Raw genomic sequence first — 15,120 nt, forward strand, 5'->3', positions numbered from 1 at the left:
CTTAATCACATCCATAATAAGATAACTATTGCTAAAATCTTTTGATATTTTATTTTTTCTCTAGTGAAACTTGGTAATTTTAACTTAAAATTTTCAGGTATTTCAATGATAAAAATTATTATCTTTGCTTCAGATGCATAGTTGAGTTAAGCAATTAAGAAAAGTGGGGAATGATTTTGTTGTTGTTGTTTTGTATAATGGTGATAGAACTTAAAAAAAAATGTGAATACCAACCCATTTCCTGCTTTTGAGTTGCCTTTGTTGTCCGTGGTAAGCTGAGAAAGCACATAATGAGGTGCTTTGGCACTGTCGGCATCAAATATATCCATATTAGATTCTTCACAATCTCGTCGTTTGACCCCCGGCCTCTGCTTTGGATTTCGTTTTCGTGATTTACGAGGTACCTCAGTATTATCATTGTAGGAACTGGTGCTCATGTTACTGAAGTTGGAGGGGGAATCCTCCATCCACATACTGCAGCTCTGCTCAGATTCCAATCCACACCCCTCATCCTGGCAGGACATCCGACTGTTATCCAGCAAGTCCTCAGGTGGTGGTGAGATGTACAAGACTGTGTGCCTCTTCGGTGTTGATGGATGCTGCTGGACTGTGTTACTGGTTAACTGCTTTTCACTTACCCCTCTGTTACTTACCCCCAAGGCTGAGGAGCAGCTCTCCACTTGCATAGCCTTGCTGTCGGTGACTGAGGTAGAATAAATGGTAGGGCTGGAAGAGGTGGTAAAGGAGCTGCAAGCACCGCCCATGGAGGAAGAGGAGGGAGCTGAAGAAGCATCTGCAGTGTACAATTTAAGAGTAAATACACTATACATGTTTTCACCTATGCTGGCTAGCAGTCCCATTGAAAATGTGATTTGTGAACTGATTGTTTTTCCCCAAAATGAATAGTTGGAATTTGGTTAAGTTTTAGAATATCAATGTTTCAAGTAATAGAAGGCCTAAGAAATGCATTTTTTTAAAAAATGCCCAAATAGAATTATTTTACTTGTGCTAAATTGATTTTTCAAAAAAATCTAATTTAATGTTTTAAGCTGTAAAGCAAGAATAAAGCTTTTATTGCCTCAGCTGGATGTTCGGTTGAATTTTAATCATTTAAAATAATAAAGAAAACCCCAATATAAAATATATGCTTGTGGTCCACATTCAATGCCAATTAAATAATTTATTATAGAATTTGAAAAGTGGGACTGTGCTTAGCCACAAAATATTAAAATAAGTCTCTAACCTATGAAGCAGAGAACTACAGGTCATTTTTAATGCAGACACTCCCTGCTTCAGAGGCAAATCCTGGAATAAAAATATGAGAAAATAAATGAGAAAAGAGCTGCTGATTATTCCAGATATCAATTATAAAATAAAAAATAAAGAGAAAAATATTTAATCAATTGGAGGCAAAATGGAACTGGTACCGTCACTCTGTCACTATGATTATTGTCACTATAATCTAGAAGAATAAAACTGAAAAAGGTTTGATTTGGAACATGCCAGGTTGTAGGAGATAAGTAAGTTAACCACTGGGGAGGGTCTTAAAAAGTTGGAAGTGGTAGTTCAAAACCATAATCTCTAAAATAAATAAATCCGTCTTAAATGGCAGAATGAAAAGCAGAGCAAGGACAGATTATTGGATGGATTTCTTATATAAAGTACTTGATTACACTCAGCAACTGGTTACCACTATCCATTTCCTCTCTCTTTAAGGGCCCACTTGATTTAAACCATTAAAGGAATTTCCTAATATACTCTGAGTAATAGCAAATTTTATTGGCCAGAATCTAACAACAAAGAATTAAGCAAGAAAAATCTCTGGAGATCACCAGAATTGGTTCCTATAAAAAAGGTTTTTTTTAATAAGACCATTTATCTATTATGCTTAGCAAAAAAGATTTAAGTAGATCTTTTCAAAATATGTGGCAACTGGCAGAAGAGCTCATTGGAAAATAATACTACTTAAAATCCTTAATAGCATAACCTCAGAGGCACACTAATAATATTAGGGTTGGATCTTGTCAGTCCTAAAATCTTTCAAATACCATTTCATCTCGTATAATATGTGGGAAGGTTTATAATTGTATACACAATAAAAATAGGTAACATGGCAGACAATTAAAGATATGTTTAAATGTAAAGTTAATTTTTATCGATAGCCACGTATGCCACTATTTTAAAATGGAATGATGAAACTTAAAATTGTGATATGCAGTTATTGGAATTGTAACATTCATATCAATTATAATATAACAAGTGAAATGTAAGAATGCCAATGTTTAGATAATCAAAAGCCACCTGCCAAAGATCTATTTTTAAAATGAAAACATGTACAAAAACACTTAAATCATTCGAAAGAGCTGAATTCAGTCATAATATTCATTACTTTAAAGGTTAAACAGCATAGTAATAAATATTAACATTAACAATGTGATCTACATAATGCCACACGGAGATTATTCCCAACTACCATAAATCAAAAAACTTAAAGCAATTAGATGATACCAGTTCCATTTTCCAGTTTGTATCCTTGTCAAATTCAGTAGCTGAAATTGGAAAATTCAGTCATTTTAAACTGCATTCCAATTTAAAGAAAAATTTATCAATTTTGTATCATGCATTAATGCAATCTTTTCTTAGTAAATAAATATTTTAAAAGATATGTAAAAACTACAAAATCTAGATGCTAATGTCAGTGACAGTTTAGGAGCTGATTTGTAGCCACTTTGGGTTTAAATAAGAAGTTTTTTTGAAAAATACAACAGAATTCATTTTAGAAAAAATAGAAAAGGAATTATGTCTAACATTCCTCTATCTGTTCCAACTATTGGCAAAAATGAAACTAAATTTTTATGTGTGTATGAGCCTATGTTCTTCATTTTCAGAGAAATACAAGTACACAGCATGCAATATTTGCAGTGGATCACATAAAGCATGCAGCGTGAATGCTGTGAATCTGTCTTTCTATAAGGAGCTTTCCCCAACCCACACTTTTTGAATCTAAGTACCAGGCACACAAGAATGCAGAATATGACCATCGCAGGGATCCCTGTCCTTGACAGATGGAAAGTACAGGTGAAAAACAATTATGAACTCAAAAGCAAGTTTAATCTGCAAGATATAACCCACCATTGCTCTTTGGTATGCTATATGAATTTATCTTGCAAATCTTATCAAAACAAACATGGTTATAAAACCAAATTTATATAATCATACATAAATGTCTGTTCCGGGACAGGTATGCCAAACTGTGATTTCATACTCTCAATAAATTAAAATATTCCACACATTTTTCTTAGACACCTAATGCACAATTTTTTTTTTATTTTACCTGCAGTTTCCTGGAAATAGTTTATTAAATAAAAAAATTCATTAGCACAAAAATATAAAACTGAAAACATAAATTCTGTCAGGAGACAGTAGTAAGCATTCTTTAATTTAAAAATAGATAGCATTACTTTTTAAAGCCTACCTCAGTTTGACCCTAAATTATAAAAATTCTACTCATTTTAAGACTATAACAAATAAAACTATAAAACTCTTTATCATATTATCACTGTTGCTCTGATGATGATTATAGTGGTGTATAAAATCTTTCACATAAAGATATTATATTCTGGTTAGCAAGACATCACCAAAGTGCATTAATAATGCCAAGTTAGATGGTGGAGTATAAGAGCTATGAGCCCTTTGAGAGCATGGGCAATATATTTATCTTAGACTCTCCCAGTACCTAACATAGTGTCTTGCATGTTATTTGTTATTAAATTAATTTATGGGAAGCTAATATTTGATATGGGTGCTGAGTTATAGTAAAGTTAAATTGGCAAATAAATGTACCAATATGTTCACAATAGACACATCAGGTTTATTTAAAAGAAGATTTACTAACTAAAACTACTTAGACTATATATATTGCTATAATTGCATTATCTGATAGTGGGAAAGGTTTAGAACAGTGGTTCTCAACCTTGGTTTCACATTAGAATCACCTGGGAATCTTTTTAAAATCCTGATTTCTGGGCCTCATCCTCCGGAACTTGTTTCTTTGTTATGGGGTGAGGCCACAACATTAGTAACAAAGAAACAGAATTTCCAGAGGATGAGGCCCAGAAATCAGGATTTTAGAAAGATTCCCAGGTGATTCTAATGTGCAGCCAAGGTTGAGAACCACTGGTTTAGAAGAAACTTAAGAGTTCAGAGGTAACTACTTGCTATTTCTATAAAGAGTGCTCTAATAACTTTCTTTCTTGAAACTATACATTAGCTAAATTACCTACTTGTGTACTAACCTATAAATTTATTAAGAATAAAAATCCTTAATATTATCTATTACAAATAAATGCTAAAAATAATATCAAGAACATACTATTTTTTTTTATTTTTTTATTTATTTTTTAATATATTTTATTGATTTTTTACAGAGAGGAAGGGAGAGAGATAGAGAGTCAGAAACATCGATGAGAGAGAAACATCGACCAGCTGCCTCCTGCACATCCCCCACTGGGGAAGTGCCCGCAACCCAGGTACATGCCCTTAACCGGAATCGAACCCGGGACCTTTCAGTCCACAGGCCGACGCTCTATCCACTGAGCCAAACCGGTTTCGGCAATATCAAGAACATACTAGATTTCTAAACTCTAGTTTGTCATTTCTCAGCATCCCCAGAAAAGCACTAAAAAACATTCCTGGAAATATTATAAATGTAACTTAAGGTCACCATAGCATTAAGAAACAGCCATAGCATTAAGAAACAGCCCTGGCTGATGTGGCTCAGTGGCTGAGTGTTGTCCCATGCACCAAAAGGTCACCAGTTGGATTCCCAGTCAGAGCACATGTCTGGGGTTGTGGGCTCAATCCCCAGTATGGGGCATTCAGGAGGCAGCCGATGGATGTTTCTAAAACTCCCCTCTCCCTTCCTCTCTCTCTAAAATCAATAAAAATACATTAAAAAGCCGAAACCGGTTTGGCTCAGTGGATAGAGCGTCGGCCTGCGGACTGAAGGGTCCCAGGTTCGATTCTGGTCAGGGGCATGTACCTGGGTTGCGGGCATGTCCCCAGTGGGGGATGTGCAGGAGGCAGCTGATCGATGTTTCTCTCTCATCGATGTTTCTAACTCTCTATCTCTCTCCCTTCCTCTCTGTAAAAAATCAATAAAATATATTTTAAAAAAATACATTAAATAATATATATATACTAGAGGCCCAATGCTAAAAATTTGTGCAAGTGGCTCGGCCCTCACAGCCGTGGCAACGGCTTTGTCCGGAAGGTTGTCCAGAAGGTCATCTAGACGGTTGTTCTGTTCGGCCATCTGGTCTAATTAGCATACTATGCTTTTATTATTATAGATATCAAGAAACAACTTAATTGACATTCTATAGAATAAAAATGCTAATGCAATCCTCATCTATATATTCTTTTTCATTTACAAGTTTTTATAAACAAAATATGCTAACTACTTTTCCTCACTTTTTTTTTTTTGGTTTTGAGTCTCTATTTTTATCCATTAGAAATATAGAGACTGTTTAATTGCTACATTTTAAAATACAAAAACTCCAACATAAAAACGTTTTAGTAACTGCTTTTATTTTTCAATGAGCAGAGTAGTTATAATGTAATTCTGATTTATAACTTTATACTTTTATTTGTTCTTTAAATCCCTTACCAATCCTTCATAAAGATGAAAGTTTTCCTTAAATTTTTTCTTAAACTTATTCTTTCACTTAATGTGTAAATAAATATTTATTCATATTTTTCTTTTATGAAAAAGTTATCTTTGAACCCAGAAGAATTTTATTTTTCCACAGTATTACCTGTGACCACAGACAGCACAGCAAATTAAAGGGAAAACCAATATACTATATCTACAATTTACTAATGTAAATGTATAATCTCAAAAGAATAGATTAACTATAAAATTTATAAATGAAGGAAAGCATCACAGCTATCATGTTTTAATAATTATATTATTGATTAGCCAATTACTAGGTAAAATGCCAGTAATGATGGTCAACTTAAGTTGAATATATGGCTTCTTTTAAGAAGATGGAATAATTAAGGTTTACTATGAATATTCAAAGTAATTGGGATAAAAAGAGTGGTAGATAATATCTGCATGGATAACCCAGATGATTGCAAGCACTATTAATTTGATTACAAGGATGATAATGGATTTTTAAATAGTACCCCATATAGAAACCCACATAGATTTTATATACTCCTTACCTAACATGCTAAGAGCCCACCCTGTTTTGTCTTCGGGACGGAAAGTATAGTGTCAGTCATCAGTGACTGACAGGGTGCTTATTAATTTTAAACAATATTTTAAAATTAAGAACTACTGGTTCTAGATTTGTTGAACTAGAAATTATTTTAATTACCATATTTCAATGCTTAAAATATCATAAAAAATAAATGATATGTTATATGGAACTAAACTTTTTCTAGAAAGCTTTGAAATTAGAAACATTCTTTAAAATCCTCAGAAGAAACAAATATATTTTACAGATTTAAAATATATGAAAGAATTTACATTTAACTAAGCTCCCAAGATAAAAATGTGTTCCCTAGCATTTAAATAAGCACATATATTTTAATAGCTTTTCAAAATTAGTGCAAAAATCAGTCGAGTTTCTTAAGAAAGCCATTAAACCAAAAGCCATAAAATTTACAAGTGTGTTAAGTGAACCAATAGTGGAACAGAGGAGGAGCAAACTATTGACTGCTCAGAAAATAATCATAAAAAACAACACAGGATGTTTACAAACAATTTCTGGTCTAAAACATTTACTGTTCAACCTTAGTTATTGTTTTTAAGTATTTCATTTTTCTTATTGGTAACAGTACCTTCAGATTTAAAATCTATCTTGTTTGATGAAAGTCACCAGATAACAAGGATATATTTTCACATCAAAAAAGAAGATATTGAGAGGAAAAAATATAAGGCCAACATTCATGTTGCCAAGAATTGAAAAATCTAGGACACACAAAGTGGCTGCAAACCTGCTTTGTCAACACCTTACATGCCAACCTTCGTTTTCTACTTTTCTTCTTTTCCTTATAGTATTAATGTAAAGTTTAAAACTTTACCAAATATTTTCGTTTCAATCAGTATCAATCCACTATTTAGAAGAAAAAAAAACAACAAACAAAAAAAAAAGAAAGGAAGGAAGGAAGAAAGGAAGAAAGAAAGAAAGACAGACTTATGAGTAAGTCTGAAAACCGACCTATACCCTGGGTGAGATTGGATGGGTTAAGTGTCTCTGGCACTATTTGTCTTCACTATTGACAGACACTGTCACACAACCCACCACACGATGCCTGTCTCTGAATGGCGAAGCTAGAATGCAAGTTAAGTGTATTAATAGAAAAAACAACTAGCATCCCAGCATATAAAATAAGCAATCCAGATTACTTTACCAAAAACCCCCCAAAAAAACAAAACCAAAAATTTTAGGATCGATTATTTAATTTATATGTTTAAAACATTTCAATTTCCCATTTGTACTTTTTCCACCCAACATAAGCTTACATGCTACAATAACCAATGTTTTAAAACAAATGTTTAAAAACATTAATTTTTTCACATCCAAATAAATGCAAATGGTGAAATTTCTTACCCAGAATTTTTGTTTACTCATATTCACCAAATTGTTCTCCTATTTACTAATGCAATCTAATCCATAAGCCAGAATGTTCCCTCATAGGTATTTTTACTCTGTACCTTCACCCAAATTCCCTTAAAGAGTGTTAGAGGATACACTCAAACAGTAAGTATTTATATTTTAGCAGCAAAAGAATCTTTTCATCCCACAGGTCAACTTCCACATACTTTCTCATTCCTCCTCAAAAAGGTTACCAATTTACACTTTTAAATTAGATATGCTTCTGTTCATCACATGTCTGAATCTGGAAACTCTATTTTAAAAAATAATTAGCACTATTGCTGAAGGTGAAAAGTTTGTTACTGATTTATTGGAGATCATTTTTTTCTTCCCCAGTCCATCAAATTGCCAGTCAGTTCTAATATGACATAATACTGGTAAATACTCTCCCATTTTTAACCTGAATTCTCCTAAAATAATTATTTTTGTCAGTATCATTAATATATTCACAGAATATTTATTAAAGACATTTTCCTGAAAAATGCTTACAAATATTTTAAGTGTCCTGACATTTAGAGCAATGTTTTAAATATATCTTTTGTCAAAGTAGCTAAGCACAATGTAAAATATATATTAGGTACACATTATAGAATTAAATCCCCTCCTACTGGGACAGAAAGATGTTTTCTATCATCTAGTGATTTAAGTAACATCACTGGTTAACATTGGGTGAAAAGACTAAAGCCTAGAAAGAATCCTCTACCTCAAATTACTAAAAAACAAAAGAATGATTAAGAATCTTTGAACAGAATGATTAAGAATCTCTGAACAGTTTTAGAATGCTATTCCATAGAGGCAGGTAATATGAATGTGCTTATTTAATCAGAAACTGAATAAATCACAATATTTATACAAGTTATATAAATAATTATTCTAGCTAATAACTAAATTTATTACATTGTCAAAGACCTTAAGAAGTACAAGTTTAAAAAAAGGAACAACTTTGTACCACTTGGAAGGTATTGTTATTTTAAGACAAAACAAAGATTATCACTACATTAAACAAATAAAAACTGGTAAAGTTCTGAGAGATACTATTTGAAGATCATTTTAATGTTTTATCATATAGTGCATTTTAAAAGTTTATAAATAATAAAGGTATTCCTGCCAACACTAGTTCAATGTGTTTACATTTCTTTTTTTAGGTGACCAAAAAGGGAAAAGAAAACAGTATTTATATTACTAAAATCTTCTAATTTTATTAACCAATCAGGTTTTACAACTGAGTCTAGATTACAGTGTGAATTAGATCCAATTGTCGACAAAATAAATTGTGTAGGCAAAAAAACAGATGTCATAAAATGCTCTACCAGAAGTTTTGATAACTGATCAAATTTATTATTTGATTAAAAAAAGTGGGAAAAGAATTCTAGGAAGGACTCTTAGTCAACTTTACAGAATCATCTTTTTGGGAACTGTTTTCTTTATGACTCATCCTCTATCAATGTTCCTTTTACATACAAAGGTTCCCATTGAGAGAGTGTCAATGTAAAAGAATAAGTCAGAAAATAAATCCCATGTCCATGTGTGTGGCTATATCTTGACTGATATGCAAAACTCCAAAATAAAGTAAAAAAACAGACTGGGTGAGAATGGAAAGAAAGAAGCAAAATAAGGTTAAAGAAAACCTTCTACATATAAAAGCCTAAAATGCAAATTGTCCCCACGGGAGTTTGACAGGGAGACCGATCGCTCGCTGTGACGTGCGCTGACTACCAGGGGGTGGCGCAGAATGAAGGAAGGCCCTGGCCAGCAGCCAGCAACTGGGAAAGGGAGGCCCTGGCCGGCAGCTGAAAGGCCCCGATCAGCCCTGACCACTAGCCAGGTCTTGGGACCTACTCGTGAATGAATTTCGTGAACCGGGCCTCTAGTATTATAAAAATAAGATCTTTGCCCACACTAATTTTATTTCATATGTTCAAAACACAAATAAAACTAAAACTATAATATGTGGGTATGTGTTGTTATTTTTTCAATCTAGAATGTGGCCATATGGATCAGACATGTTGTGGTGCTTTCTCACTCATTTTCTGATTTAATTTCATTGACAATACCTTGTTATGAAGGAGTGATAGGGGAAGAATGAATTTTACGTCAGTGGGCTAAAGAACACTGCCAATGAAAATATACTTGGCTTATGGGGGAAAAAGTCATCATGTATCTACTTTAGGTATGCCACACCTTTGTTACTTTTAAAGAGCACTGGCCATTTTGACTATGTTAATCAACTGCCACCAGGTGTTTTTTTGTTTGTTTGTTTTTTAATTTTTTTATTTTCTGACAAGGACACATGTAATACCTTAATCAAACCAGGTGTTTTTTTAAATTATGAAATATTTAAAACTAAACACCAATGTACCCTCTGTTCATATTTAACAAATGCTAACAATTTTACTATGCATGATTTTATTTTAAGAGAAAAAAAGTCACAAAAACTTTTTGTTGTTTCCTATCCTAATATATTCCTTTCACTCCTATCCCAGCTGGGGTGTTATTTATACAACTTTATTAGTATTATTTATACAACTAATTATTACAAAACAATTAGTTATGGCAGTGATTTTCAACAGGTGTGCCCTAAGAATTTTTAAAACATGTGATTTCTATTTAGTCAGGCACTGACCTCTTTTCCCTTAGATTGCAAAAAAAAAAAAAAAAAAAAAAAAAGACAACAGCCAACACAACAATAGCCATTAATGTCTTGTCTTCAACCATAAATATATAGGTCATATAATAGAGTTGCATTTTACTGGTCATGTTGCATAATAAGGCTGTGTCTGATTGGTTAATTCTTGGTACCAGAAATCCTTATACACAAGTATAGGCACCTGATATTTTAAAAAGTCACTTTGGAGCAAAAAAGGGTAGGTAATTACTATTAATGTTATTATTTCTCTACAAATCAATGAAAATTATACTTATGTTTTGTCAGATTGGCAAAGATATATTTTTGGTGTGCCGCAGAATTTTAGTAATTAGTTTATGTCTGCAACGAGATGAAAAAAGTTGAAAATCGCCAAGTTATTACAATACTTTTTCTACTGATATTATCAATATTATTTGTGATATAAAAGATAAGCCCACTTCTGTTCATTAATAATGTAAAATTGTATAAAACACATAAAAATAAGAGATTGTGTCAATTTTATATATGCACTTGCCTCTGAATAGTTGAGAATCTGTGAACAGTTTTAAAATAGACTCAGGTAGTATAAAAATGTGCTTATTCTGAGACTGAATAAATCTCAATTTTTATAAGTTATTGCTAAAAATTGAGAATAAAAAGGGAAAATGTACTTTTTGTTAATTAAAATTTATAATATGGATAGTCTCCTGAATCGGTAGTTGTTTCTCAATTAACTGTTATGACTTAAGTTTGCTTATGCTTTTCATCCTAATAAGTCAGATGTTAGCATAAATTTACACATACATAGATATTTCCATACATATAAACGTATGTACTTAGATTTACTATGTAATTTTAGTAAAAAGACAGAATTTTTAAACCTAGTTTCAACATGTTTGTAACTAGGATCTGACTTTCTTCTGGAAATGGTTCAGTTTTCTAGAAAAAGTAGAAATGGCCATATGGAATAACTAAGATTTTAGCTCACAACATCAATACATAGGTTACATAGGTGGATTACCTTTCTTGTCAATAGGCTTTGGATGTAATTTTAGGAATAGTATACTACATAAATGGCCAAAATTCTGAAATATGCTAACCTATTAACCCAGGAGAGAAATCACAGGGTAATTTACTCCTCAAATTAAGTTAATTCAAGAAAATCTAAATTATAATAAATTCAAAAGGCTATATAATCCTGTTGTGGTGAATCACTTCTATTAAAAATTAATACTCTTCTAGAAAGCATATTCCCATTTTGTAGATCCTGAAACTTGCAGAGAAGGGGTATAGTTTTTTCAACTCAATATCCTACACACTGCCTTCCAGGATCTTGTGTTTCCTTAATTGAAGTTAGAGAACACAATGTTAAATTCTCTAAAGAACAATGGCAAAGAGAAAAGAAGTTAGAACCCAATAAGAAGAGCAGGTGCTTGGAAAGATTGAGATATGATTAATATGCAAGTTGCATGATATAATTCCTATCACACAGTAGAAGTAAAAAATGACAACTTATATTTTTTTCCACCTCAATTTTGTACAGCTTTGCTGTTATGGATACTTTAGAAATTCCTAAAATTTTAATTTAGGTGATTAAGATGTCTGAAATGAATTAAAGCATAGCTGTTCTTTGATTACGAACATTAATTTAGTTCTTTAGCATGTTCTCCTACAGTGTAAATAGCACTCAATTAAGTTCTTTCAGTATAGAAAATATCTGTTAGGTATTTGAGATTTATTAATTGCTGTATCATAGAATTCAAAGCACCATGTAATAAATCTCTCTTAACAGGAAAGTTTATTATATGGATCACTCCATTTAAGTTATTAATTTAAATTAAAATGCTAAACATCTCCAGTGATCCAACTGGTGGAAATATTCAACAGAGATTTGTATTGTACATGATTTATGAGTGTATATACCTACACATGTTTTAAAACTGCTACAAACTATTAGTGCACTGAGAATAAATTACTTGTAAAAAGAGTACATATATATAATTATTAAAAGTAAAATAATAACTTTATGAAAATAACAAAAGAATTACTAACTAGATATTCTTAAGATATATAAATTAAATTATAAAATGTGTGGTTTGATTAATTCATTTTCAATTAAAATAAAACAATTTTAAAGAAACAGTTACCTTAGCAAAATCATATTTTATGTTATATCCCAAAATGAAGACAAATAAAGTGTAGAACAAGAACATAATTTAATTTCCCTAGATGATCAAAGTTGATTGTCAACTTCTGTCAAAGAATTTTACACAAATTAAGTGAATCTAAGGATAAAAACTATAAACATATAAGTAGATTAAAATACTTTTAATTGGTATATGTACTATATCTCAATACAGCTGTTATTTAAGAAAAATACCTGCCACATCTCTTTTCAAAAACCCCAAATTCTGGTGTAACTGATTTATTTCTCCTAAATACTTAATTTTAGTTCTTTATACTATAGGAATCTCTCTCACACACACACACAAGAATACTTTCATAATTTACATTTCTTCTTGATTAATTTTGCCAAAAATAGCATCAATTCATTTGGATAACTTTTTTTGTATTAGAAAAATGGCCTCTCTCTTAACTATTAAGAATCTACAATAATACTATATTCATAAAGTCTGCATTTCTAAAACTTTTATTCATTCACATATTGAACTTCAAACTCTTAACTACCTTTTTGGAGGGACAAAAACAGAGGTCTTTAAAAAAATGGTGAGAAGTACAAATTTCAGACTACTGGTTCTCCACTACACCTCCCAAATTTTGACACCTGATCCCATGCAGAGGGGAGGACTTATAGAGGAAAAGTAAGTCCTCTTTCCCCGACTCTCAACCCCTGGGACTTACCGGATAAAAGATGTTATTGTTGGGAGCATGTAAAAGTGGAACTAGTGTAGAGGCAAAAAAAGATTTGAAAGACACTTTTATCCAATATTCTGGATTGTGGATTAGCAGCACCATGTTTACTCATTCCTTCAGTAATATGTAAAGGAAAAATATCTAGTTTGGTGAATGTGAGAAACACATTTTAATAATTAAATAATAAAGAATGTACATGAACAGCCTCTAAATTTCAAAATTGATTTAAAACTTGCAAAACACAAACCTTTATGGCAGAACTAGAAGTCTGTTCCCACCAGGCCCTCATAACTGATAGCAGCCAATCCGGCTCCTTCAAAACTCTGAAGAATTAACTACATCAAGAGTCATCATTTTTATGCATTTCATACTTAAACAGCAAATGCTATAGATTAAAAAATAAAACTCACAGAAGTCTAAATTAATGTGCCTTTCCCAAGAAATTTAGTATTTTGGCCAGAAAATACTGAGTAACTGGTAATTTACTCTAAATCTCTCTCTTTGACAGTTATGTCACTGAGGATATTATTAGGTCAAATATAAAAGGCAAGTTCAATAATATATACAAATTAATCTCCCTACAATAATTATTTTGTAATTTAAACTCTCTTATCTATAATGTTATATGACAAAGACTTTATTCTACCAATAAGACAGTAGAATCCTAGAATAAGACTACGTTGGTTACTAAAACTAAATTTATGTTTTAAAAATTAGAAATGACTTGGTTTTAGATCACAGAAACTTTCTGTGTGTGAATATAAGAAAACTGTCAAGGTTACGTCCTTACTCTTCACCATCATTAAAAACTTAATAACTTCTCAATCTAATAAAAATGTATTACTTCAGAATACTTCCTGGGTTAATTCTCTTATTTTCAGGATTTTTCAACTAATAGCTTTCAATCTAATTTATCTGGAAAGGATTTTCTCAAATATGTGGAGAGAGGGACAGAGGGGGAAGAAAAGATCAACATTCCATTAGTGACCCAAATTCAAGAACTTTCAATATTTATATATAAAACTTCTGAAATTCAGTTTGATATTGTTTAAAAGGCAATGTTGTTCTTTTCCAAATCCTAATTAACATTTTTTCAGCTTTTAAAAGGAACTGGATCTACTGTCAACTCATGTTTAAAAGCACAGAAGAAACAGACTTTTAGTTCTATTCAGATTCAACATATCTTTAAAAAACAACCTCAAAAGATACAAAAGAAATCAGTTAGTCAATATCTACCTGTGGACTTAAAGTGAAATATTTCATTAAAAACTCTTTTTTCATATTTCATTGTCTTATATAAATTTTAAACTAGTTTAAACTTTAAATTCCAGAAAAGATATTCAGGGACATTTTAGAACCCAGTGGATATAAAGTGAAACCAGGTCATCTCACCAATTTCATTACTAAAACGTTCACAATTAAATCCACAGTATCTGTTAGAAATGTCTGGCAACACATGAACAGTGAGCAGAGCTGATAAATTTGCCATGTTTAATGTTTTCCGGCCCTCAACTAGGAAAGCAGCAAACTGCACTGTACAGCTAAGGGGAAAGATTGATACACAAGGCTAATGGTACATAAGTTAACACATACAAGAAAAATATCTGAAGTTCTACTATAGTACCAATACCCTCATTTAAATAACAACCTTTCGCTTCACTGTTCTTTTGAAACAAAAATAATTTACTGAAAATAATGTTCTGATGGACTTTAAGAACCACTTGAAAAGGCGAGAGGTACCATATTAGACAAGAAACCTCTAATGAGTAGGACAGATAAAAGTTCAGAGTCTGTAATATTTTTCCTTTTTTTAAACAAACCACACTTAGCAGTCTATAAACCCAACTAAAAGAAAAACACAGTTGGGCAATCTAATTTTTTTAAAGCATTCATATTAATTTATGACTAATCAAGACTTTTTTCTGTTAGCTTGTTTTTTTAATTCTAATTTGA

General features: G+C 31.6%; 1 protein-coding gene across 10 annotated transcripts in view; it reads right to left on the bottom strand.

The window, feature by feature from the left end:
* NFAT5 (nuclear factor of activated T cells 5) overlaps positions 1-15,120 on the bottom strand; it is a 117,237-nt gene that overhangs the window by 48,614 nt on the left and 53,503 nt on the right. For 4 of the 10 annotated variants that reach the window (XM_059667599.1, XM_059667598.1, XM_059667597.1 and 1 more), the window contains one exon: positions 235-793. In XM_059667599.1, coding sequence (XP_059523582.1) covers positions 235-793 — 559 coding nt within the window. Of the gene's footprint in view, positions 1-234; positions 794-1,243; positions 1,306-7,229; positions 8,440-13,414; positions 13,503-15,120 lie in introns of those variants that run through there. The other 6 variants (XM_059667602.1, XM_059667603.1, XM_059667604.1 and 3 more) reach the window with 6 other exon arrangements.

Source organism: Myotis daubentonii, chromosome 15 (assembly GCF_963259705.1).
Source record: "Myotis daubentonii chromosome 15, mMyoDau2.1, whole genome shotgun sequence".
NCBI lineage: Eukaryota > Metazoa > Chordata > Mammalia > Chiroptera > Vespertilionidae > Myotis > Myotis daubentonii.